We start from the raw sequence: 25,972 nt of genomic DNA, 5'->3' as shown, positions 1-25,972 counted from the left end.
GTGACAGCCCATGTGGTAGACAGAACAGGTCTGGTGCATGAGTCAACCAACGAAAGGGTGAGCAGCAGCGAGCAGGAGAACCAGACTCCCCTCTCCTAAATTCACTTTTTCCAGCCTATAGAACGCTCAAATCACGAACAACCTTTCTAGTTTGTTTCTGCAGCAGTGCTCATGTGTGTACGTACATGTGGAGGCCAGAGGACAACCCCAGGAACACCACCACATTCCCCCTTTTACCTTAACCTGAAACTTATCCAACACTCCCTTCCAATCCCATCTATACCAGGAGCTGACCAGACTCATTAACCCTGGGCTACTTATTAGGACAGGCTGGCTGGCTAGCAAGCCCTGGGTACTGTGGAATATTATTTTAAGATGTGTTATATTTGTTCATGCTGTGGAACATTTGTTTTAGTGAAGCAAAGATGTGCTGCATTGTTTATGTTGCACTGGTCCAACTCTGTGAAGCTGTGTTACTTTGCCTGTCTAAAACACCAGGTTGTTCTAACAAAGAGCTGAACAGCCAGTACCTAGGCCAGAGAAAGGATGGGCGGGGCTGGCAGGGAGAGAGAATAAAAAGAAGGAGATATCAGGGAAGAGAGATCTAGGAGTGAGAAAAGACTTCAGGGACCAGTCATCAGCTACAGAGCAAGTCACAGAGTAAGACTCAATGTATTTATTTGTGAGCTGGGTGGTGGGCCTCCCGTAAGAGCAATGAGCCAATAAAGTGAAATAACCAACTACACCCAGTGATCCCGTGTCTGCTTTCCCAGTAGCAGAGCTATACACAGGCCACTACAACAGCTGGGGATCCAAACTCAGGTCATGTTTGCAAGGCGAGCGCTTTACAGCCCAAGCCATTTGCCTAGGCACAACCTGTCTTCAAAAGGAAGTGTATTCTGCATGCTCTCTTCACAGAGCCCTCCCCTCATCTTTCCAGTGGAGATTCTACACAGAACAACTCTAACTCAGCTGCTTCCCTGTCCCCCCCACAGCCCAGAACAGGTCATGTGTCTTCCACCTCCATCACCTCTAAAGAAAAGCTCTTTCCAGGCCTTCAGTTTTTCCCTGCCAAGACGGACTCCTCAGCGCCTTAGCGGGTGCTGGCTTGGGTTTCCAGGAGGTCCAGTCTTTACTTTCCAGTTCTGCAGGCCTCCTCTCTGCCTTCTTCATGACTGCTGACTTCAAAGCATTCACTTCTGGCCCTCATCGTGCCCCAGAGCTACAGACCCTCAATTCCAATGTCCTTCCTAGACTAGTTTCACTGGAGTCATCAAATCAGCATGTGTAACACGGAACTCACCCTCGCCCCTACTCCACCCTGCTGTAGCTACTGTCATAGCAACACCCCTACCTGCAAGCCTCGGTGTCTTCCGTGTGTGCCATGTGCTCTCCCTCTACGGCCTCTCAGTAGCAGCTCTCGCCCATCTTTGCTGGAGGGCACAATACTTCTGTCACCACTACCACTAAGTGGCTGCCATTAGGTGATGTTCCTCCACAACCATACTCTCCAAATATCCCACCCAAGTTCTTACATGACCACTGAAGGTGTCCTCCTAATATGCACAGTTGTTCTCCAGATGAAAATCACTTTTAAATAAAGACCAACTGCTGAAAATGGCCCTCAGTTCTTCACCGGCCCCTGCTCAATTCCTACCCCACTGTGTGCATCAACAGCCACTGATCACCCAAGTCCTGCTGGCCCGCATTACTAGCCTGCCCCAGAGTGCCACTTCCTCTACAAAGGCCCCCTTTATTGCCCTACCTTCTTCACAAGCCTCCATCCTCTAAGACTCTTTCAAATGTCCTTGCTTTTCTCCAGGAAAAAAATGTAGAGGTTAAAAGCCTGGGGTTACTGACAAGGTTTAAATCCCAGATGTGCCAATTAGCTAAATGACATTATTAGCAAAACAAAGCTTTTATACCACAGTTTCCCTTATCTGCAAAGCAGGATACAGTTAAGTGAAACATTCTGAAGTTTAACACTGAGGTGCATAAAGTGATCTTCCCCCAAAGGACACAGAAGAAGCACTTCACAACAGAACAGAGTGCTATGATTCCAGCCTCCCCACTGTCCACTCCATTGTCCTGGATCCCCAGCTTTTATGAGATTGTTGTCTTAAGATGCAAACAGTGGAAACAAGTAGAGTTGTTCACTCCACGAGGCAAGAAAAGACTTAGGATCCAACGGAAAGGATACGCCATCCCTCTGATTCGCTTGATTTTCCCTGGGTCTGTGAGCTGAACAGGCTTCAGGTCCTTCCTTACAGGGCATGAGAAAAGCACTTCACCTCCTCCGCCAGGAGGCATTCCCCGTCGCAAGATCTGCACAAAACAATTATTTATTATTGTTTAATAATTATTATTTATTAAAGGTCTCTCAGTTCAAGGTTCGAAGCATCACTCCTGTAAACCATCATGATATATGATGATTTGAAATGTGGCATGTTTCTTCCAAATAGTTAAATAAAAAAAAATATCTTAGGTATATACAGCCAGCCGCTCACACATTCTTACCTTTAGCTCAAATGACTCTCCATCAATCCCAAACTGTTTCAACAGAGGGAGTGCTGTTGCTTTAAGAACATCAACCTATAAGTTATTTCAAAGAAGAATTTTTAATTAAATTTTGAACGTGTACATAAGAATTCAAGAAGCAAACAAAACTCAAGAGACAGCTATGACTCACACAGAAAACAAACTGGGATCTCTGTTCATTTTCATAGGTATCACATGGCATTATTTATTAGTTTATTAATAAATATTATTGTAACATTAATACATTAATCTTTTCCCAATATTTATGTATACTCTTTTTAACACTTAGAGCCGTTGTCTCTCCAGGTCAGAGTGAACCAAATGAACTCCTCAATGTTGAGCTCTAAGAATTCTGATACAGGTGCTCACCGCACATGTGAGGGCTTAGGCGGAATATGAAGCCTAATTACAAAAGCACCGACAGTTTGCAGCAGGACTTTGCCAACTATTGTTATCTGATCCATATCCAAAGGGCCTGGGGAGGCTGCACTATGAGAGGAGGCAAGGGCGGTAGCAGAAGAAACCAGAAGCCCTAGTTCTGGTCCCAAGCTCAGTCTCTGATGAGCTACATGATCCCGGTCAAAAATATCACAGCAATTTAAATTCCCTTCCCTAAGACATGTGTCAAGCCTTGCTATCTCCACGACGCCACAGTCTAACAGGCTGATTCAATACAGTTATCCTCCAAGTGGTAAGAAGGAGAAAGATGTAGAAGGCCTAGCAACACATTTAGAATGGACCGGGTATACAGGGACAGAATCCAGCAAATTTATTAAAGGTTCGTTAATTTAATTAAATGTTAATGCTAAACACGTCCACAAATATAAGAGGCACGCATTACTTAACAAGGGAGACATCATAAGAAATGTGCTTGTGGGAAACTACATAGTGCCCTTATGCAAACCTAAACACCAGTCTCTTCCAGAGTTTCCCTAAAACCCAGTGACTGGTTTCCCTTCCTGTAGTAACTCTCCCTAATTGCCCTATCTTGACAGTCTCCTCCAAAACTTACGTTGAAATTTGTCATTGTAACACTTACAGGCCCTTTTAGACATGTTTAGTAAATCAGATGCAGCCTTCACTAACAGACAATGGTCAGTATCAGGAAAGTGGCTTATTTCTCTTTGAAACAAAGTTGTGATACAAGGTTAGGTTTGGTTCAATTTCTCACATGTCCCTCTACCACATTACAAAATGAGCCATCTCTTGAACTTCCCAGCTTCCAGAGAGAAGAAAGTTTTTAATTTACCGGCTACCTAGTCCCAGGTACTTTGTAGTAGCAAAGCCCATCGGAATGAGACAGACTCTCCACGCTGCACATCTCTGTCAGGGCCAGCTTCTGCCCTCCAGTTTCTAGCTACATACCCCAAGAGAATGAGGAAGAATTAATTACTCATGAAATCCATTCTTTGTGCAGAGAGCAGTGCCACAGGTGAAGAGAGTAGAGAAGATGCCTGAGGCTCCAGGCTGAAGAAGTTACTCTTCCCCCAAACCAGGCACCTCTGTTTTAGTCTAGTCAGGTAACAAGGTCATTATCATTATAGCTGGCAAAAATAAAGCATCCCCTACGAGAACAGATTTGCTTAAGCAGGCTGAGTAAAGGTTAAAGCACTGTTTCTGGGGAAATTAATTCATCAACTGATTGTTCTTGCTAATACATGAAGTGTTTTTTAAATCTTGTATAGATCAGTGTTTATGAGCATTAGCAGTTATAGAATGGGTATGAAACCGAGGGAGGGCACAGTGCGTTTACCATTACTTGAGACACTTTACCTACCTACACTCTAACAGTGCCAGTGCCTCCTGTCCTATTTAGCCAAGGGAACCATTTCCTAGACTTCCGGACAATGCGAGAGACAGGCAAGAAGCACTGACTTACAATTCTCCACAGGTGACAGAGCACCCTCACCCACAGCTGAAAACGGCAGATTGTGCCCTGTAGTCAGTGAAGAGTCCACGTAGCTGAGTTTCCAGGAACTGAGGAGTAAGTCCTCAACTGCCCAGAAACACATTACATAATGGGACCATAGTGGGAACCTGGGTAAGCATGAACAGTCACCATTAACTAACTGTTCCTTTCCAGTCAGGAGACTCGCAGCACCCTGCAGCTGCCCTCAGAAGACAGCGTGGCCTGTATCTACAGAGACGACAGATGCCTCTCGGTGACGACTGCATGCTGTCTGCTGTATGAAACCTCTTCCAGACAGCAAAGGGTCCTAAAGTGTGGACTCCTTCCCTCCCCACAAGCCATTAACACAATCTGTGTGACAACTGTGGTCAGCAAAATAAAAATTTGTTAGGTATTACACCACTTTCCTCCTATCTATGGGAAAATTAACATGTTTAGGGAGAAGCTTGCTATTTCCCACAACTACCAACACTCACACATTCCTCTGTCACCCTCATGTCCACTCTGCCTGAAACTTAAGTGAAAAGTCCTTGAGTTAATGGTCGAGGCCCAGATATTACAGGATTGTATGGTGGCAGAGCCCAGATGTCATTTCCTGCCCTCTAGCCTCAGTGCTCACATGGGCCTTACCCAGACTCCCACACTGCAGCCAGCGGAGCCATGCTTCATGTCAAGATGAGACAGCAAGCATCTGCTTTGCAGGTTCATAGACACAACAGAGAACGGCACCTGAATGTTAGCCATCATCTCTATCTTGATGATCACGGGTCTTGACCCAGCTGTGTCTTGGAGTAAATTAACCAACTCTGCATCTCAAGTCAAATGGCAAGAGAAATGCCCGCGAAAACAAAACTGTACTTACAAAAGACTTTCTTCTAAGAAACCGGGCTGTGACAACGGACAAAACAAAAATCACACTATGGTTTGACATCAATACTCACCGAAGGGTCAACCTGGTCATTGGTCACTCCTCGCAGGACGATTTTTAATGGGTGCTTCATAAATGGAGCCAGGCAAAGCAGAGCCTCAAGGTAATAGCCAATGCCACGGAGAACACTGCAGTCGTGCTCCACAGACCCACCATACAGGAGGCCAGGCTGGTAGTACAAGGTTGTTCCTTAAACCGAGAGGAAGAAAAGAACAAACGATGCAGCAGAAACAAAATTAATTATCAAGACAACAAACACAGTGACTTTCGAGGGGAATCTGATCAAGGCCTCCAGGAACCTCAAATGTCATTCCTGAGAGGCCACAGCTTATGTCAAGAGCTGACTCACCAGCACCTGGGCTCTGAACAATAATGAACTGTGGATACACTTTAATACCAGTAATATACAAACTCCTCCCTACACCATGTAAGCTGCCACAGTCACAGGGGAGCACAGCAGGCTCCTGACAGACACCACGCTTCCAGTACACTCAGATGCTGGCTGCATCCATCTGTGGATCAATGTCTCAGCGCACCAGTGGTCTACATCCTACACACACCCCTCAAATGAGGTCTGTCACTCACCCCGTTACCAAACACAATACGCACATAACCCAGGTTCTTGAGATATTGAATATCATTAGTGGTAGCTATTTTAATATTAGTTAGTAAAATATCTCAACTTATTTTGTCAGTGGACCCTCATCATTACTCTAGTTCAGTTTTTCACATATTCATGCAATCCAAAAATATTTGCACAGCATTTATCAAGGGAAGCACAGCTAGAAAGGGGCAGGTGGACATATCATCCTGGGCCTGTTCTCCATTAGGTGTGGCTGAATGCAGACAGAGGTCAGCACATCTACATGGTACAGTGACACCTGTGACTCCAAATTTGCCTTCTTCCTTAAGAGAGTGAGCATCCAGGAAAGGTTAAGAAGCCTTTATGGAATGTAGGTGGATAGTTCTTGGTGTCAACCAGTGTCTGCCCTACTTCCTACTCAATGTGGATAATGGTTCTAGAAACAAAAAAGGAAAAACCATCAAGGAACTCAAATGCAATCAAGAGGGGATAGTTAAATAATGACTACCCATCTATACAATAAAGTACTAAACCATAGCCCACAATAACACAGAGAGCCCAGCACAGGACAACACAACAGCAAAAGCACAGTCCCGCTGAACTGTGACATGACTACTGATGCGGGATGTCCTTCTGTATCTGTGTTGCTTTTATTGGATAATGAATAAAGCTGTTTCAGCCAATGAGTTAGCAGAGTACTAAATTCAAAATGCTTAAATATATGGCAAGTATATGCAAAACTGAATGCTCGCTTTTGTCTGAAATAGTTACTTGTCCATTACTCTAAATCAAGTGTATTTCCCTTATTTCTTTTCTTCCAGTGTTAAGAATTGGACCTAGGACCTTAAGCAAGGTAGGCATGCACTGTACCACTAACCTACAGCCTTAGTTCTATTATGCCTCTTAAGAATTGGGAGATTTCATACATTTATGCTTATATTTATGATATAATTGTATGTGTATACATATATATGTATGTATGTATATAAGTATACCACAAACATGCTGGGTCTTTCCATTTGAAACTAATATATTAATGATTCAGCATAATGAACTTTTCTTACAATCTCCACTTAGCACTCTCTTGGGTTAGTTTCAAAGGTCCTCTCTAAACATTCATGGTGATGATAATGGAAAATGGTTAGTAAAGTGGTTTCAACATAATCCAGCACTTATACCATTCAAAAGAGAAGCAGAGGAATGCCTATGTAGTACACGTAAGGGCTTTTAGGAACAGAGGGAAGACGCTTACCTGTTTGGTTGATTTCAATTCGAGAACCATTGGTTAATTTGTCCAACAGTCTTATAAAGCTTGCTTCAAAATCTGTGAGGGGAAAAAAAAAGATAAAATCTTCCATCAGGCACCATTTCTAGAGAACACGTCTCATCCAGGTCCTGAGAAGAGAGCCTTTGTTTCTGGCGTCACATCTGAGTTCCTTCTGGAACTGGCTGACATGGATTGAGGGACCTGAGGCATGAAAGGGCACTGACGAGAACAATTCAGCTCTCACATCCAACAGCAAATATGGGTGTATATATATACACACCCAGCACTCTATCAATCTAATAGGATGCTCATTTTATCCACGTAGAACCTATAAAAAAAAAAAAAAAAAAGCCTGGTATGACAGCACACAACTTTAACCCCTGCACTTGAGAGGCTAAGACAAGAGGATCAGAGTTCAAGGCCAGCTTTATCCACACAGTGAGCTCCAAGGCAACATATAGTGAGACTCCGCCTCAAAACTATCCAACCTGTAAAGAACCTTAAGGGGGCACACCAAATGTGGTGGTTTGAATGAGAAATGTCCCTCATATCCATACTCTTGGGCATTTGGACATTTGGACACTTATAGTCCTTTTTGGCAAGGTTTAAGAGGTTTGGCCATGTTGGAGGAAATACATCACTGGAGAAGGGCTTTAAGGGTTCAAATACTTGTACCATTTCTAGTTCATGCTCTCTACTTCCAGCTCAGTTCAGCGTGTGAGCTCTCAGCTTTCTGCCCTAGTCACCATGTCTGCTGCATGCTGCCATGCCTCCCATGACAAGAGGCTCTCACCGCTCTGGAACTGTTAAGCCCAAACACTCTGAATTGCTCTGGCCACACTGTTTTATCATGACGGTTGAAAAGTAATTAGTGCACCAAAGAAGAAAGAGCAGAAAGCACAGAATGTCTTAAAACCATGTTGTCCTTTCTCCAGAATGTCTAGGAAGAGATTAAGTAGAGGCCACCTTCAGTTTCACAGATGAGGAATTCCCCTTTTCCCCTCTCCCTTTCTGATCTACAGCTATCTGGATAGTTGAGTTTGGGGGAGTTGTTGTTGTTTTGTTTTTTTACTGAAGATATTTGAAGGTCTGGAGAGGTGGCTCAGTAGGTGAAGTGCTTGCTCTAGCAAGCACCGGGTTCAGGTCTGTTTGTGCAAATGGTGAGAACCCACCTGTAATCCCAGAGTGTGCAAGATAGAAACAGGTCACCAGAGCAAGCAAACTAGAATAGCCAAAACAGCTCTGGATTCAACTAAGAGCTCTGCCTCTATCTATATGTAAGGGGAAGAGTGAGCCAGGAAGACTCCTAATGTCAACCACTGGCCTTCACATGCAAACAAATGTACACCCATACATTGCAAAACTAAGTAATTCTTTAAAATTGTACTTGAACATAAAGTATTATTACCATCTATTTTCAAATACATAAAAGAATGTTAATGAATGGATTTCTATTGATAAAAGTGGGTAGAATTTAATTTTATATAAAATGTTTACATTTTATGCTCAAATTTTCTTTCTTTCTAAACATTTATTTTTATTTCATGTGTATGTGTGACTTTGACAGCATGTATGTACATGAACCAGGTTTGTGTTGCATCCCCTTGGAGCCAGAAGAGGATGTCAGATCACCTGGAACTAGAGTTAAAGTCAGTTGTGAGCCGCCATGTGGGTGCTCAGAACTAAACACCATTCTCTGTAAGAGCAGCAAGTCCCCTTAACTGCTGATCCGTCAGCCTAGCATCTCAATTTTGCTTGTATTATCTAAAACCAAGTAACTTGTCAAAAGCCAGGCACGGCGAGTTCACACCTGCAATTCCAGCACTTGGCAGGCTGAGGCAGGAGGACTGCTGTGAGGTTGGAGTCAGCCTAGGTGCAGAGTAAGTTCCAGGCCAGCCAACTCCTCGGTGAGACCAAACAAAGCCACCATCAGAGTGGAAGACAGGAAGAACTTTCTCCCTGACTCTCCTCTAATTTAACCTCCTACACAGACTCCACCCCTATAACGAAACAGCATCCCAGAAGTCACATGAACTGATCCCAAAAGGAGAGCAGGTCATCAATCTCAGCAGCTCCCATCGCCCTGTCCTGCTACTCCACGTGGCCCCACAGCGCCTCACATAGCAGATTCTGCAATTATACAAAGAGCACCAAACCAAAAGTCAGAAAGACACCATTAAATCTTAAAACAAACAAAAATGGTGAACACAACTTACTGGTATTACTGGAGGTTTACTTTCAACCATACATTGCCATTTAATCTTCATTATCACAAGGCAATGGCGTCATTACCACTTCAAAGAAAAAAATAGGCTGAAACCCAAGACTGCCAACTAGCCTAACCTGTTCAAATGACAGCAACCACAGAGCCAGGATTTGAGCCTGTCTGTCTGCCAAAGACTATGTCCTTAACCACATCATGACAAGGCTGCCTCTCCACTTAACACCTGACAACCAAGCCTTTCCCCTAGGAAACCTGAACTTGTACTTTAGAAGGAAGGATTCTGCAAGCAGTTGAATGGTCTCAGTCAGCACTCCCTTTCAGTAAGAACAGAATGGACTAGAGAAGACCCCAACCAACCAGTGGTTTAAGTTTCCAGTTTTTGTTTTTCAAGACAGGGTTTCTTTGTGTGACTCTAGCTGTCCCGTTGAGCAGGCTGGCCTTGAACTGGAACTTCCAAGTGCTGGGATTAAAGGAGTGTGCCACCACGCCAGCTTAATTTTCCAGTTTTATTACTACCAGTCAGGCCTGTGAAATCTCAGAAGATAAAGGCAATGCCACCAAGGCTGATAACTTGAGCTTGATCCCTGGGCCCCACCCACATGGTAGAGGGAGAGGACCAACAAGTTGTCCTCTGACCGCCACATGCACACATACAAAATAATTTTTTTTATTTTAAGTTTTTAAATATTACTACCAGTCAATGACAGTGAAATTATTAAATGGAAAGGTCTAGAAAAATCCCACATTTCTCTAGCATAGGAAGCCATATTGTCTACCTACCCACTGGTATAGTAAGTCACCTCAGCTATCATTACATCCACAGCTGCAGTACCATAGCACTTTGTTCAAGGCTTCCCTATCTTAACCAACGATGACCCTGAAGCACAAGGACAGTGATGCTAGCAATGTGCTTATGCCTAGGGGAAGCACATGCATACCACAGAAATCATGCATAGAGAAAAAATATTTAGCAAGGGATGTGGTGCATGCAGAACTAGAGAGATTGAGGCAGGAGGATCAAGAGTTCGAGTTCAGTGTGGAATACACAACAAACACCCTGAGCTACACAGTGAGACCCTGTCTAAAATAAGAACAAAACTATGCAAAACTAGAATTCAATACTACATGTGTGGGTCAGGCATCAACTGGGATGGGGAGCTTGGCGGGGAATGGGGCATATCTTAAAACAAATGTCTCAAGGAGAATTCAAGAATCTTTCGATTCAGTTTTATATGTATATGCAATAAGTTCTTCTACAGGTAGCATCACAAAAACTTGAAAGTGAAGGATGGAATTGGTTACTTCTATAGAACACTCTATTTCTAAAAACAGGTGCAATTTGTATTACAATGCCACTTCCTAGTTAGGTTTATAGTAAATGCAAAGTACTTCAAAAATAAGTAAGCATTTGATTTGCCCAAGCTTTCTAGAGAAGAGGCTTTCACGAATGAAGCCTAAAATTAAAACTTCCTTAGATCTTATAGATTAAGAAAAAGAAGGAAGAGAAGGAAAAAAATAGAGTGGCGGGGGGAGGGGGAGGAAGGGAGGGACTTGAAAATCATTTTGTTTTGCAATCCACGGGTGCCCTTAACCATGACCTCAGTCAGAAGCGATCACTTGGCAGGAACATGAGTAGGAAGAGAATGGCACCTCAAAAGACCTCCAGGCAGGATCATCCCAGGTCACTGCAAACACGCTTCAGAAAGCCAGACTCGAGCTAGTTTCAGTCTTCCCAGCAGTGAAGATACAGCTCCATCATCTGGTGCAGAAGATCAAATTCCCTAACAGCAGAGTCAATTCCCCAGGCACATAAGCAGATGCGCCCAGGAGTGTTCCCCATTCACCTCCCTGCCTGCAATCTTCCCTTTGGACCACTTCTTGATGTCTAAAACTTTAGGTGGCTGAAAACCTTAGAGGAAACATTTCAAATCCAAGCACAATGCCACTGCACTGTGTGGGAATATACAGCGTAACTCAGGGCAAGATGTGGTCACCATCAGAGACACACCAGTGCACAGATACTGACTAGGTTCTACTTCTTTATCTGGGTGGGGGTCACACGGTTCATGGTATAATCTCTTAAGCACTCTTTTATGTCTTAAAGTATTTCTCGGGTTCTTTTAAATGTTTTAAATTTACCACGTGTGTGTGCATGTACACCCTGGTGTGTGAAGAGCAGAGGAAACTGTTGAGTCGGGTCTCTCCATACCTTTATGAGTATTCTAGGGAGAGGGCTTGGGTCGCCAGGCTTGCTCCACAAACAGTTCTGCCCACTGAGCCATCTTGAAGACCCAGATTTACACTTTATAAACCAGGGTCATGCACATCCTCATCTGCGGCTGAAGGACTAGGACTTTAAGACTAATCTGAGATACACTGACAATCCTTGTCTCAAAAAATAAAATAAACAAAAGGTAAAAAGAAGGAGCTAATTCCCCCAGTCCCTTTCTGTTTTTCTCCAGACAGTGTCTCAATGTATATACACACAGACCCTAGCTACTATGGAATTTGCCGTGTAGACCAGGCTGGCCTCAAACGCGGAGATCCACCTGAAAGGAGCACTTGTCAATGAACTGTACTCAACAGCTTCAATTCAAAGGTATTCGAACCCAAGTGTCTGCAGAGAGCAGGCTGGCTAGCTCACAGCATGTTCACAGCACACTGCAGCCTGGGAATCAAAGACACCTCTGCTATACTCTACTAGCATGAGTCACCTCCGAGGTACAAAAAGGAAAGCCCTAAACCATGCAGATGGCTATGTAGAAGGGGGGGAGGGGTAGAGATTAGGAGACAGACTCTATTCCTTTCTTCTCCCTAAACTTTGAACCATGTGCATGGTTTTTTGTTTTTTGGTTTTTTTTTTTTTTTGATTTTTCGAGACAGGGTTTCTCCGTAGCTTTTTGGTTCCTGTCCTGGAACTAGCTGTAGATCAGGCTGGCCTCGAACTCACAGAGATCCGCCTGCCTCTGCTTCCCCCACCACCACCCGGCTATGCGTGTTTTTTTTTTAATGCATAAAATTTCACATAAAATCCAAATACTTTTTCACATAATTTAAAAGTTTAAAAATTATTTCATCCAATTTTTCAGTTATGAAGAATGTTTTAAAGCCTCACCTGCAGGATGTTATTATAATCTCTGAACTCAGGAGGCTGAGGCAGGAAGAAGAGTTCCAAGTCAGCCTGGGCTACACGATAAAGACTTTCTTTTAAAAATGGGAAGAGAAGAAAATAAGGTTTAAAGGAATATTCAAATGCACCAAGAAATCTTCAAACTATATTAAAAGAAGGGTTAAAAGGAACATATTCAATGTGATTTCAAGTTCTTTAGAAAATAACAGGAAAACAAGACAATAAATGGTTAAGTAAAGTTAGGAAGAAACTACAAACACACACTTAATTCTCAGTTAAGAGATGTATATAATTACTTAGAAAAAATATTTCCTTTATACATGAGATAACATTTTATAATTTCTTGACCTGCAAAATTCTTAAAGAAAATGACATTTTCCCTAGATTGTAAACAGGCAAAGGAAAAGCTACAGAACAGAACAGAATGTCCTCAACAGAGACACAAATCAGGAAAGTAGATGGAGTGTTTGCTATAGCAAAAGTTACCACTCGAAAATTTTATAAATTAGAAGAAGGAAAAGCAAGAAACAAGATGAACTGAGAGCTCTGAAATGGGAAAGAAGAGCTGGAGAGATGGCTCAACAGTTAAGAGCACGGACTGCTCCCACAGAGGACCTGGGTTCAATTCCCAACCCCACCTGGCAGCTCATAGCTGTCTATGACTCCAGTTCCAGGGAATCCAATGCCCTCTTCTGGCCTCCCTAGGTAGCAGGCATGCATACAAAACAACCATAATACACTCAGGAAAAAAAAGAAACATTTTCAACATCAACAACAAAAAGAAATGGTTAAGAATTATCGAAAAATCTGGGAAATGGGGGATGTTCTGTGGTCTACGAATTAAGGTGTGCAATCTACACCAATTATTTACATTTTGACCAATAAGAATAATTTCCCCAAAGTACTATTACTTTTATAACATAAAGATGAAACCACAACTTTTGTCTCACACATGCAAATTTTGTGTGTATTTTTATTTTCTTATATGAAAACCAAAGAAATAAAATAAAGAAAAGCCAGATAAATAAAATAAGATAAAATGAAAGAACTAAACCCAACAGCCCTGGTTCTGGATGCTGGGGATCACACTCATGCTCACAAGCACTTCACCAGGAAGCCAGCGCCAAGCTCCCCGAGGACTGAGAGCTTTTACAACAAACCAGTCTCTATCACTACACTTCTAATGAAGCTAGCACCCAAAACAAAACAGAAGACATAAAAAGATACAAAGCAAAGAGAAGGAGAAAATGTACCGATATTGAAAAACAGTGGTGAAGGCCTTGGACACTTTTCAACACTCAAAGAAAAATAAATTGGCAAATTGCATCTTCCAAAGTACAAAAAAGAACATATAAGAGGGCTTCAGCAAGACAATAACAAACATTAATTTTCAAAAATAAGTTAAAATATAAGCTAATCTCATTTAATGAAAGCAGATCAAACCCCCCAAATAACACCTAAGTAAAGAGATGCACAAACATCATCTGTATTTTTTAAGTTACCTATTGGGACTAAGGATGCATCTTAGTCAGCTTGGTGGGAAATGTCTCTTTTCTAGTAGAAAGAAACGCTGTCGATGAAACACAAGAACGTCTAGGTCACCACAGCACTGATCACACAAATAGCCTAGTGTGAAAAGAACCTGACAAAATTCAGATCTATTCATTCCGTTTTGAAAGGTATGGTGAGTTTACTAATTTTAACAAAAGGGTTATTTCTAAAATAGAAGCCTTAGTTCAACAACAGAGAAATCTTCCACAGCCATGGGGAAATCAGTGTAAAAACACCTAGGCGGTGCTGAGTTCTGAATGTAATAGATTTTTCCTCTATATATTATATATATCTATATTTAGTTTGCAAATTAAGTAAGAAACCAACAATAATGACTCATAAAACAATGATTTCAAGAAAATACTGAGGGCTGGAGAGATGGCTCAGTGGTTAAGATTATTGCCTGCTCTTCCAAAGGTCCTGAGTTCAATTCCCAGCAACCACGTGGTGGCTCACAACCATCTGTAATGAGGTCTGGTGCCCTCTTCTGGCCTGCAGACATACATGCTGACAGAATATTGTATACATAATAAATAAAAAAAAAAAAAGAAAATACTGAAAGTTCCATGAATGTGCTATCTCTCAAAATGTCTTCCCGTACCCTTCCCTCTCTGACGGTGCAGTGCTCACGTGGTATGGCCGTGGAGTGGCACAGGTCTGGGCTGGAAGGGGTACCTGGACACAAGTATTATGATACCTTTGTCATTGAATGTGGGAGCGGGGTCACAGTTGTTACCCAAGTCAAGTCCACCCACCCATCCTCAATAAGCCACTTAAAAGAGCCAAATTAGCCAGGTGGTTGTAGTGCACACCTTTAATGCCAGCACTTGGGGAGGCAGAGGCAGGTGGATCTCTGTGAGTCTGAGACCAACCCTTTCTAACGTGAGTTTCAGCACAGCCAGGGCTACACAGAGAAACCCTGCCTCAAAAAACAAAACTGAGCAAAAAGAGTCAAATTAAAAGGGACAGCAGAAAAGGAGATTTATTCACATGGCTACATTGGGAAAAGGGGTAAAATGAGATCAAAATTTAGAGGGCCAAGGCTATGCACAGCTAAGCATGCCTGGTCAAGGTGTGTCCCAACTAACACTGACCTACCACTGTATAGACTCTTATCAACAGAAAGTCTACCAACAACAGCAGAATATACATTTGTTCTAAGTGACCACAAAAGTAATACCAAAAGAGACTTAAAATTCAACAAATTTAAGAGTTGAAATCATAGCGATATCCTCATACCATAATAAAGTCAAAATCAGTATCACAAAGAAAGCAAGAAATAATCCAAACACTAGGAAATCCATAGGTCAAAGGAAGTTTCAAAGGAAAAATTTTAAAATCACACTAAACTGAAAGAAAACAAAAATATAACATACCAAAATGTGTGGGATACAGCTAAAGTACTATTGTATGGTACATTTTTTGTGTACTACATGCTTTTATTAGAAAAAAAGACATCTTTCTCAAAACTCCACCTCAAGAAGCTAGGGGGGAAAAAGCAAAACAAACCCAAAACTGGAGAATGAAATAAAAATACAAGCAGAAATTACATTAAAAGCAAGAGAAACTCACTGAAATTAAGACCTAGTCCACCCCCTCCCCCGTTTCTACAACCATAGATGCGGGGAGGGGGCGGGGTGAGTGTTGAAGACCAGAACCTCAAATATTCAGGGCAAATGCTCCATAACTGAGGTATATCCAGAAATCTCAAGAATACACACAAACAATTATATTTTAAAATGGGCAATGGCATGAAAAGACATTTCACAGAAAATATTAGGGATATGGTGGCATATGCAAATTAATACAATGAAAAATGACTACATAATAAGCATGGCCCATAATGACTAAAATAAAAGCATTTCAATTGCCAGTGAGAAACATTGCTGATGAGAATATAAAATGGTGCCCAGACTGAAAGAACCCGGCATCGCCTTAAAAGAATGAAAGAGGCAACTAGCATGCAAGCAGAAAACAGAAGACTGAGTCTTCATAAAATCTAGTCTACATGGGACTAGAGCGACGGCTCAGTGGTTAACAGCACTGGCTGCTCTTCCGGGGACTTTGGTTCAATTCCTAGCACCTACATAAATATTCACAACCATTTGTAACTCCAGTTCCAGATCTGATGCCCTTTTCTGCCCTCCGAGGGCACCAGGCATGCATGCAATACACAGACATACATGCAGAAAAGAAAAATACCCACATGTGAGAACAACAACAAAAAAAAAAAACCCTACCATCTTTCAACTGTGTAGAATAGTTCAAAATTAGGAGTGAGCCAGATGTTCTTCAAAAGTAATTTTAAAATGAGAACAAGAGAGGAATACTTTCATTTCATTTTTGTACTCAGGAATTTCTGTTTGGTTTTCTGTTTTTCAAGACAGGGTTTTTCTGTAAAACAGTCCTGCTATCCTGGAATTTGCTCTTGTAGACCTGGCTGGCCTTGAACTCAAGAGATCAAGCCTGCCTCTGCTCCAGAAGTGCTAGGATTAAAGGTGCGCCCCTACCACTGCCCATTTTAGGAATTTTTTTAAAAAAGTATCAAACTTGATTAAAATACTTAATGGTCATGCTACAATCCACAAGCTGTATGCTGCCAAGGATAATGAATACAACCCAACAAACTCATAAGCATCATGGTTTTTGTTTTAGATTTCAATTAGATTTTTTTAGATTTGATTTAGATTTCCATTCTAATAAAGTTCTAAGATATGAACTTTGCATATAACACTGTTGTATCAAAAAGAAACCCCTGAGAGGTTGTTGCTGAATGAAGTATGTACCCTGTATACTCTATAATTTCATTCATAAACCTTTTTTATATATTTTATTTTTTTGGTTTTTCAAGACAGACTTTCTCTGTTTCTGGAATTGCTTTGTAGACCAGGCTGGCCTTGAACTCACAAGAGTCCTACCTCCTGAGTTTTGGGACTAAAGGCTGAGTTTTGGGACCACACCAGTTTATATAACAGTTCTGAATGACGAAACTGGGAAGAGAGAATAGAGTAGAAGGAATGAGAGAAGGGAGACAAATAGATGTGAGCACAAAGGGGCAACCAGCAACTTCCCTTTCCCTCTGATCTGTCAGTTTCCTGGGGGAGGGGCAGCATGATGACCGGTCAGGTAGGTAAGGAGAATATACGCAAGGACGCAGTATAGTGAACTGGGAGCCAGGAGGATAAATCTCATGAGGAAGGATGTGGGTATCATTCAAGGCAGTAAAAATATTCTTTGTAAGAAGCCGAAGGAGTCTCAGTGGCTTCAGGGGAAGGCAGGATTGTCTTCTCAAACGGTTTCACAGCACTCAAGTGTGGAGAAGGGAGAATGGTAGCCATTCCACTGACTGGGAATTGCCTACCTCGTGTAGATTTTATCAGCGAGGCAGGGCTGCGGAGGCAGAGGTTTGATTACCAAGTACTGCATAGCAGCTAGGCCTCAGACCCTTCCATCTATACCAATGACTACACTGGCAAGGGCCCCCTGGGGCAGAGAAACATCTCAAGGCCGGTCATCTTCTGCGAACAGTCTGTTGAGATCAAAGCTTCTGTGTGACAAGTCAGCTTCACTTTGTACAGGAGGTGCTGTAGGCCATGGTGCTGCCCTGGTGCTGCCAAGTCCCACGGCAGAAGTTCAGCTAGCTGCCACCATGAACCTCAGGTGTGACGGCCACTGGGCAGCTTCTGACCAAACCAAAGCCATCCAGGTGACTGTCCCACCATTTGTCATGATGTTCTTTGGTTCCAAGTCTCAGTGAACCATGTAATCGGCATGAAGAAATCTAAGTCTTTTAAAAACTGGGGCGTTATTAGCTCCTTGATGGGTCTCAGCTGGCAAGACTGATGGGGTTCCTAGACCAGTCAACTATGCCTCAGATCTTGGTCTATGTGCCTCAGAAACCCCACCTCATGAACAGTACAGGGGTGGGGGCTGGGTGGGAGGAAGTCCCCTCTAGTTCTCATCCATTAAGAATTCTCATAACTCCCCCCACCCTTTTTTAATTGGTGGTAGTAGAGAATCTCACACTCTTGAGGTCCACAAAGTAGCTACTGTGTGAATGACTGGCCTGTCCCACAAGCTCTGGTACAAATTCAGACCCTGGTTCATATGAAGGGGTGTCATTCTCATACCAGGCCAAAAGCTCTGGGGTGGTCTGTATGGACATAGGAAAACCAGGTAATATGAGGAAGTTTTACAGCCGTGAAGACATTCTATAGCTCCCCATGTCAGTGCGCATACCCTGGTTGTGATACTATCGGTATGACGGTTTGAACAGATGGTCCCATTAGGAAAGTAGTACAAGAATCTTCTATTTATTACAATTGTTAATGAACCTACAATGATCTCAAAAAGAAAGATTTAGTTAAAAAAAAAAAAACAAGATGGTGCATACTCCCAACCAAATACAGTTCTTATAGCATCTAAGCAAGAATAGAAAACAGGCCGTTCAGATTCTTGACATGTTTGGTATGTCTTGTTTGGGGCAGCCAAAGATCACCACCTAGGAGCACATATTAACAACCAACAGAAGCACTAATTAACAGGACAACATGCAACCTCTACATGTCATTATCTGTCATCCGGCTCACTCCAATCCTGTTGTCTATTAACAATTCCAATTACCAAATCATAATGAAAAGAAATATATAGGTTCGCATTCCTTTTAGAAGATCTCATTTACAAGCAGCTATCCCCTAAATGTGTCCACTAATCAAAAACTGTTTTCCTTCTCCAAGAACCGCATGTAGCATTTCCTCGGCACATCTTAAAGGGTTCTTTTGATTAAAACTGTTTAACCTTCCCACTTCAGAATGTCTGCTCAAGCCATGTATAGCATTCCCACTGGCCCAAGTAACTCTTCTAACTTTCCAGAAGAGGACTCCGAAGCCGAACATATGATCAGCCTGGTAACAACAATCTTATCAGACCTACACTTATCAATTTTACCCAAACCAAGTGCGTCGTTTGGGAGATTCGACAATTACCTTTCATGAGGCTTTCTCTACTTAGCCCCCACATCACACAGAACTCATTAGACCAACTCGTTAAGCTCTTGTGAGATCCAGAGGTAAAGACCCCTGGACAAGCCGGACGTAATGGTATACATAGTAATTCCAGCGTTCAGAGGCAGAGGCAGGCAGATCTCCCTTAGTTTGAGCCCAGCCTGGTCTACAAAGTGACTTCCAGGACAGCCAGGGCTATACAGAGAAACGCTGTTGGGGGGGGGGGGGGTAGTTAGCTGTAACAGGTACTGTATCGTGCCAATGAAGAACATCCAAGTGTAGAACAGGAAAAGAAGCCCCTCAGGCTGGCTGGAGCTGGCTGAACACTTAAACCCATCACCTCACTTAACTATCCTGGCTATCTTACTTTCAATAAAATGACAGAAACAACAACAGAAATATTACTTCTTCTTTGACACGAAGAATACAATGAGACAGTGTAACTGGTTGTGTTCAAAAGTGAAATATAAGTTGAGTATAGTTATACTTTCATTGCTTTTGCTTTTTTGGTATTTTTAGACAAGTTCCAGCTACTTCGCTTAACTCAGTGGTTGTCAACCTTCCTAATGCTGCGACCCTTTACAGTTCCACATGTTGTGGTGACCCCCAACCATAAAATTATTTTCGTTGCTACTTCATGACAGTAATTTTGCTAGTTATGAACCATAATGTAAATATCTGTGCTTTCCAATAGTTTTAGGCAACCCCTGTGAAAGGGACGTTTGACCCCTACCTCCATGAAGTTTCCACCTACAGGTTGAGAAACGTTGGCCTAACTGACCTAAAATTCACCAAGAAACCCAGGCTGGTCTTTGACCCCACTAACCTCCTGGCTCCATTTCTGAGTGCCACCATACCAGGTGTATCTGAAGAGTTAACTGGAACCATTCCAGAACCACCTTTCTTTGGAGGCCAATTTCTTCTCATTATTTAAACTTCTATGCACAGAAAAAGGGCAATTTTATTTAACATATCAACTTCTCTGTCTGAAGTCCCAGGGCTTGGCATGACTCAAGTCTCATCTACTTCTGAAACCCAGGGTTTTCCTCTGCAGTCTTCTCTATGATAGGTTACAGAGATAAATACTGCCATGTCTAATTCCTTAGGCAGTTCTAATAATACCTGCTGTTACTCTTAAGAATTTGCAATATAACGCAAAAGCTTTAATTATTAATGTCTCAGAGTTTTTAAAACCCCAGTACTGACATTTCAGTAGAATTGCTACTAATATACAGAATAATTCTTGACTGTGAGGTCCATCCTGTACATTATTGTAGGGTATTAGCAGTTTCTTGGGCTCTCCTATTTGGAAATTCCCCTAGTGATACCCAAAAATGTCTCTAAATACTGCCAACATCGTAGAGGGCAAAGCTACCAACAGTCTGCAAATATGTAGAACTGATCACCTAAAAGAGAACTTCAAAGGAACAACATACTTCTCCTGAAATATTCGGAGTTTCCAATGTTGAGAGAAAGGCTTGGTACACCAGAGAGCACAGCTTTACCCACCGTCGTCCAGTAGAATCAGCACAATAAACCGATCAGCATCTGTTCCTCCTGCTCACTGGACCCTGCTCATGACAACCAAGTCTTAGTCCCCATAAGAATCCCACAAAGCAGGACTATTTGAGTCCACTTTACCGATAAAAACCCCGAGGCTCAGAAGTGGATCTTGCTTTAACATTTGTTTTATGTATGTGTGTACAGGGTGGGTATGTATATATGACCGCATGCTAACAGAGGTCAGAGGACAATCTGACAATCTGAGAGAGCACTGTGGCACACTCTTAGACACAGACAAATACAGAATGTTAAAAAAATAAACTGCTTAAGAGAACTGTTTCTTTCACCTATAATGATCCCCATAGCTACCGTTTCCACTATCACAATAGAAGGACATCCAGAATGTGTGTCCTCTTTACAACTTGGGCTCCAACAAGTCCCTCCACCTCACTAGACCCTTGCTACTTCATGCTACTCCACTCAAGTCCCTCCTGTAGAGAACAAGCTCCCTGAGCGACCAACTCCTACCTACATCTATACTCTGCTACCGCAAAGCCGTGCACATGAGGCTCAGTAACCTTCTGAATGGTTCCGAGGCATGCCTCCTCCAAAATGCACTCCTTTTGAAATGTTTAAGCAAGCATCTTTGCATTTCAGCTGGAGACTATATTGGTTATTCTCGAGTTATTTTCCAAATTCCATAATCCGAGTCAAGAAGAGGCAGACAGAGATAGATGAAGCTCCCATGGATTTGACTACCAAAACCATGTGTCTGAGGCTACATACATGTTTATGTTTATGTGTATATTATGCACACTTAATCTGTCTACGTACCAACATTCATGTTACGTCTACAAATAAAAGTAGAGGTATGTATCTGGGTCCCTCTGTAAGCAACCAGACAGACAAGTGTTATAGGATGTTTTACTCTTTTGGCTTTTTTGGGGGGTGGGCACCACCCAGCTCCCAAATAAATCACATATGGAGGCTTATTCTTAATTAGGAATGCGTGGCCTTTGCTTGGCTTATTTCTTGCCAGCTTTTCTTAACTTAAAGTATCCTGACTATCTTTTGTGTCTAAGCTTTTCTCTTTCTGTTTACCTTTACTTCTTTCTCCATGGCTTGCAGGGTAGCTATGTGGCTGGCCCCTGGTGTCCTCCTTTCCTTGTTCTCTCATTTGCTCCTTGCTCTCTCCTCCCAGAGTTCTCCTTCTATTTATACTCTCTGCTTGCCAGTCCCACCTATCCTTGTTCCTGCCTCGCTATTGGCCTTTTATTTCTTTATTAGGACCATCAGTTTTAGACAGGCACAGTAACAGCTTCACAGCGTTAAACAAATGTAGTGTAAACAAAAGTCACACACCTGAAAATAATATTCCCCAACAGACAAGCATCTAGCTAGAAGGTTCCTAAGCCCTTAAATCAGCACAAGGTCTTAGGTGGCGGTCTCTATTATACTAGTACATTGAGGAGGTGGCTGGTTAGGTTTTTCTGTCAATTCGACACAAACCAGTGTCACCTGAGAAGACGGGGCTCTGAATTCGGAAAGTGCACCCAACACATCGGCTGGCCTATCTATCAGTAAGCTTGTGGGACATCTACCTGATTGATGATAAATGTAGGTGGCAACCTCACTGTGGGTGATGCCACCCCTGGGTAGGTAGTCCTGTGGTGTGCAAGAAAGCAAACTGGGCAAGCCAGTAAGCAGCATTCTTCCTTGGTCTCTGGTTTGAGTTCCTGCCCTGGCTTCCCCTCCTGATAGACTACAACTTAAATTGTAATAAACCCTTTCCTCCCTGTGTTCCTTTCAGACATAGTCTTTTTATTACAACAGAACCCTAAGACGTGAGGTAAAGAGAACAATAGTCTACAGTGGCGCATCCCATAAAATAACCACCTCCCCAGGTACCAGATCCCCTACCCTTTCAGAAAAATGCCAGGGTCAAGTCCTGTTTTTGAAAGAAACGGGCTCCTATGCGAGTTCCATTCAAGTTTGTGGGAACATGAACACTGTACTGGGGCATAAGATACAACTCGGAATTTTATCTTATGAGCATTATATCTGTGAAAGAAAGCCCACCTGGGCTAAATTCTGTGCCCAATGGTCATGGTAGAAACAAGGTCTCCAGGCTAATCTGGTATTGAAAACACAGCAAAGCAGACCAAGCAATAACTTTTCCCAAGGACCAAATTTAAAACTGGGGGTGGCGAGAGATTTGAGGGAAAGAGCACTAACTCTTCAGTGCCTCCACCTCAACTTTGAGGGTTTTTTTTTTTAATTGTTTGCTTTCAGTTTTTGTTTGTTAATGTTTTTTTTGTTGTTGTTGTTGTTCGGTTTTTTTTTTTTCTTTCTTTAAACAGGGTCTATGTAGCCCTGGTTAGCCTGGAATTCACTGTGTAGACCAGGCTAGCCTCTTAACTCACAGAGACCCACTTGCCTCTGCCTTCCAGTTTTTGTTCGGAGACAAAGACTCACCTGTGCTGGCCTTGAACTTGTGATCATCCTGCCCCTCAACCTCCTGAGTGCTGGGATTATAGGTGTGGGTTTCCGAGCCCAGTGTTTTCTCCAGCAACATAGGGAGGACAGGAACTTAACCCTGACCTTACCAAGCCTTCTAGTGTCTTCCTTTCTAGCCTTCCGTTTCCATCACAAAACTTCAAGAGTGGCAGAAACAAAACTATCAAAAAAACAGATTCAGACAGATGATGAAATTGGTCTAGCCATCTATTACAAGAGGCTCTGCGAAGTTAAACACATCAGCCTGACCCAGAAAGTCTCCTGAACCAACTCCAGGCCCTCTCTACCTTCAGGATACAGGAAGGTTTTGATTCAATTGTCTTAATGTGTCTCTTAAGATTAAAGAGACGCTTTTGAACGTGTACCTAAATAGTAGGGGAACAGCTGAAAACCAAAGCCATTTAATGAGATGTGGGTCCAAATGACAGGTTTAACCCATCTACCTTTGTGGAGCAAATAAAGAAAGAAAAGAGATTGAAGCCTATAGCTTACTGTTTGGTGTTCCTTTTCCTGAAGTCAAGACAATTAGATTTATGAATTAAAATTTTCTCAGCTGAGCGAAATGTAGCAGGCCTGTAATCCCAGCACTCGGGAGGTGGAGGTAGAAGGAATAGGAGTTGAAGGTCAACCTCAACTCCACAAGTTTGAGCCCAGCCTGGGCAGCATGAGACAACGTTTTAAAAACAAAACAAAAACCCATCTCAAAGCTCCTCTACTGCGCACATCAGTCACCAATAGAAACAAGCACATCATTTAAAAATAAAATCTTGTAATCCACTCCCGAAGAGATGTGGGGGGCCGAGAAACAAAGGCGACAAGAACTGGTGTCCAAGGGGGGCAGTGGTTTCAGAGACCTGCTTTGGACGAGAACGGGGAACCAGCCAGGGATACTTTCCTCCCCAAACGTCTGTCCGTCCACTCACTCACTACTATATGTCGGTCCAATAAACTATTTTTTTCTCCTTTGAGAGGTTTGTGGCGAAAGCAAGAGTCTCAAGAGAGGGAAGTGCGTGGGTGACGCCTACGATTTGTAGCAACACGCCAGCCAGGAAAACGTGTAGCTGTTTACTACCCGCGTCCGGGAGCCGCAGGGAATCGTTCCACGCGTGGCGCAGCTCCGACCAGACCCGCCTCTCGCTCCGCCCGACCCCCAACCCTCCCACGCGCCCCGCGACGGCTCGAGACGGCGACCCGGGAACCACGCCCTCCACGCCCCCCTCCCCAATCACCTCGAAGGCCCGGGTTGTCGTCCCTGGCCCGAATCCTCCGGATCTTGACCGGGCGCCCGCTCAGGGTGGACAGGACCAGCCGCTGGCGCAAGAAGTTGCACCCCGCGTAGCTGAGGGAGTGCGCCTGGGTCGCCATGTGCGCGCAGTCCGTGGAGGGCCGGGAGGGAGCTGGGAACGCGACAGGGACCACGGCGGCCCCCGACGCGTCCACGTGGTTTGGAACAGGAAGACAGAGCGACTAGACACCGGGTCAGAGGGGAGCGGGGCGGAGCTAGCGACCGCCTGCCCGCCTCCTCGCCTGGCTGGGGCGGCCCGGGCGCCGGGGCACACTGCCATTGGTCCGTAGGGGAGCAGGGCGTTGCCCCTCCTGCGCCACCATTGGCCCGCTCTGTAGTTGGGCGGTGCTCTGGCCCCTCCGCCATTGGCCGGTAGTGAAAGAGGGCGGTGCCCGAGCCCCAGCAACAGCGCGCGGCAGCAGGACGCGTAGCGCTGCGGGAAAGCCCGGCGCCCAGACGGCGGTGGGGTCTGTCTGTCTGTGTGCAGCTTCCCGGGAGGGCCTAAGAGCTAGAGAAAGCAGTGGCTCCGCTTGGGTGCCCGCAGCTGCCTGGTACTTAGCATCACATCTGCGGCAGCCTCTGGGCGAGGATGCTAGCCGCTCCCGCGTTTTCCCAATGCATCCATGAGAGAACAGGGTTGGCGCGCTTACCCTGTTGTTCTTGCAGTCTGGGGCTGAGCAGTAATCCCGGGAGGTGCAGCCTACAATGTTTTTTTTTACAATCTTGCATTTACGGGAAAATGCAAAGCTGTCAGAGGCTGCCTGAACTAGGACCCAAGCCTTTAGACTAGAGGTCACTGCTTATTTTGTAATGAGGTGCCTCGCTTTGTCCCTTTCTTATCTGCCCATTCGTTTAACAGTCTTCGAGTTTGGTGTCAAGACTAATCCTTCACCTCGCGTGTCTCAAAATGGACAGTTGCGGCAACTTCAAGACATACATGAGCATGCATGCGTAGGGGGAGGGGTAGTCTTGCTTTTTCCATCTTTCCTGTCATCCAAGCCTGAGCTCCAAAACCTTCCTAAATATTGAGTTATTTTCACTCCTCTATTAAAAACTACCAAATGACAAACAATTTCGGAACCCAGTATCTTAATGTTGGGTTTGCAACCGTTTGTGGGCGGTAACACCAGAACTTGAGTCCCAGAAGGCACAGTGGAGGATGGGAAAGGGAGCTGAAGAGAGTGACCATCCTAAGCGGGTGAGAGTGATGAGGAAACCCCGGAGGAGCCGCCTCTGAAGGGTGGCAGTGAGAGCAAAGACACAGAGTTTAGGGATCAGCCCTGAAGTCTGCGGTGGCGGCTAACCGGCTTGTGGTAATGCCGTTCTGTGAGACTGCCTTAGGCAGATAGCGGTCTGGTGGGCAGCTAGGAAAAGCTCCAGGACCCCCTCCGGGGGTTCCTCTAAATGCTGTTATGTGGACTACTAAAGCATCGGGAGTGCGTTCGCACCAGGAATGGAGGTTTTTCTTTCTTTTTTAACGTTATCTCGTTTAATTATTCAATAATCTTAAGAAAACCACTATTATTCAATGAAG

At 43.7% G+C, this 25,972-nt stretch overlaps 1 protein-coding gene across 1 annotated transcript in view; it reads right to left on the bottom strand.

Annotated features, from left to right (window-relative positions):
• Rcl1 (RNA terminal phosphate cyclase like 1) overlaps positions 1-24,624 on the bottom strand; it is a 43,572-nt gene extending 18,948 nt beyond the window's left edge. Inside the window, exons 1-5 of the mRNA XM_050158544.1 lie at positions 24,383-24,624; positions 7,211-7,282; positions 5,389-5,564; positions 2,518-2,592; positions 2,201-2,325 (exon numbers count right to left, since the gene is read on the bottom strand). Coding sequence (XP_050014501.1) covers positions 2,201-2,325; positions 2,518-2,592; positions 5,389-5,564; positions 7,211-7,282; positions 24,383-24,518 — 584 coding nt within the window. The 5' untranslated portion in view covers positions 24,519-24,624. The remainder of the gene's footprint in view (positions 1-2,200; positions 2,326-2,517; positions 2,593-5,388; positions 5,565-7,210; positions 7,283-24,382) is intronic.
• Between the last annotated feature and the right edge of the window lie 1,348 nt (positions 24,625-25,972).

The sequence above is a fragment of the Alexandromys fortis genome, unplaced genomic scaffold, assembly GCF_014885135.2.
Source record: "Alexandromys fortis isolate MF-2015 unplaced genomic scaffold, M_Fortis_MF-2015_v1.1 scaffold_10, whole genome shotgun sequence".
NCBI lineage: Eukaryota > Metazoa > Chordata > Mammalia > Rodentia > Cricetidae > Alexandromys > Alexandromys fortis.
Note: the sequence above shows the minus strand (reverse complement) of the source record. Positions and strands in the feature narration are given on the sequence as shown.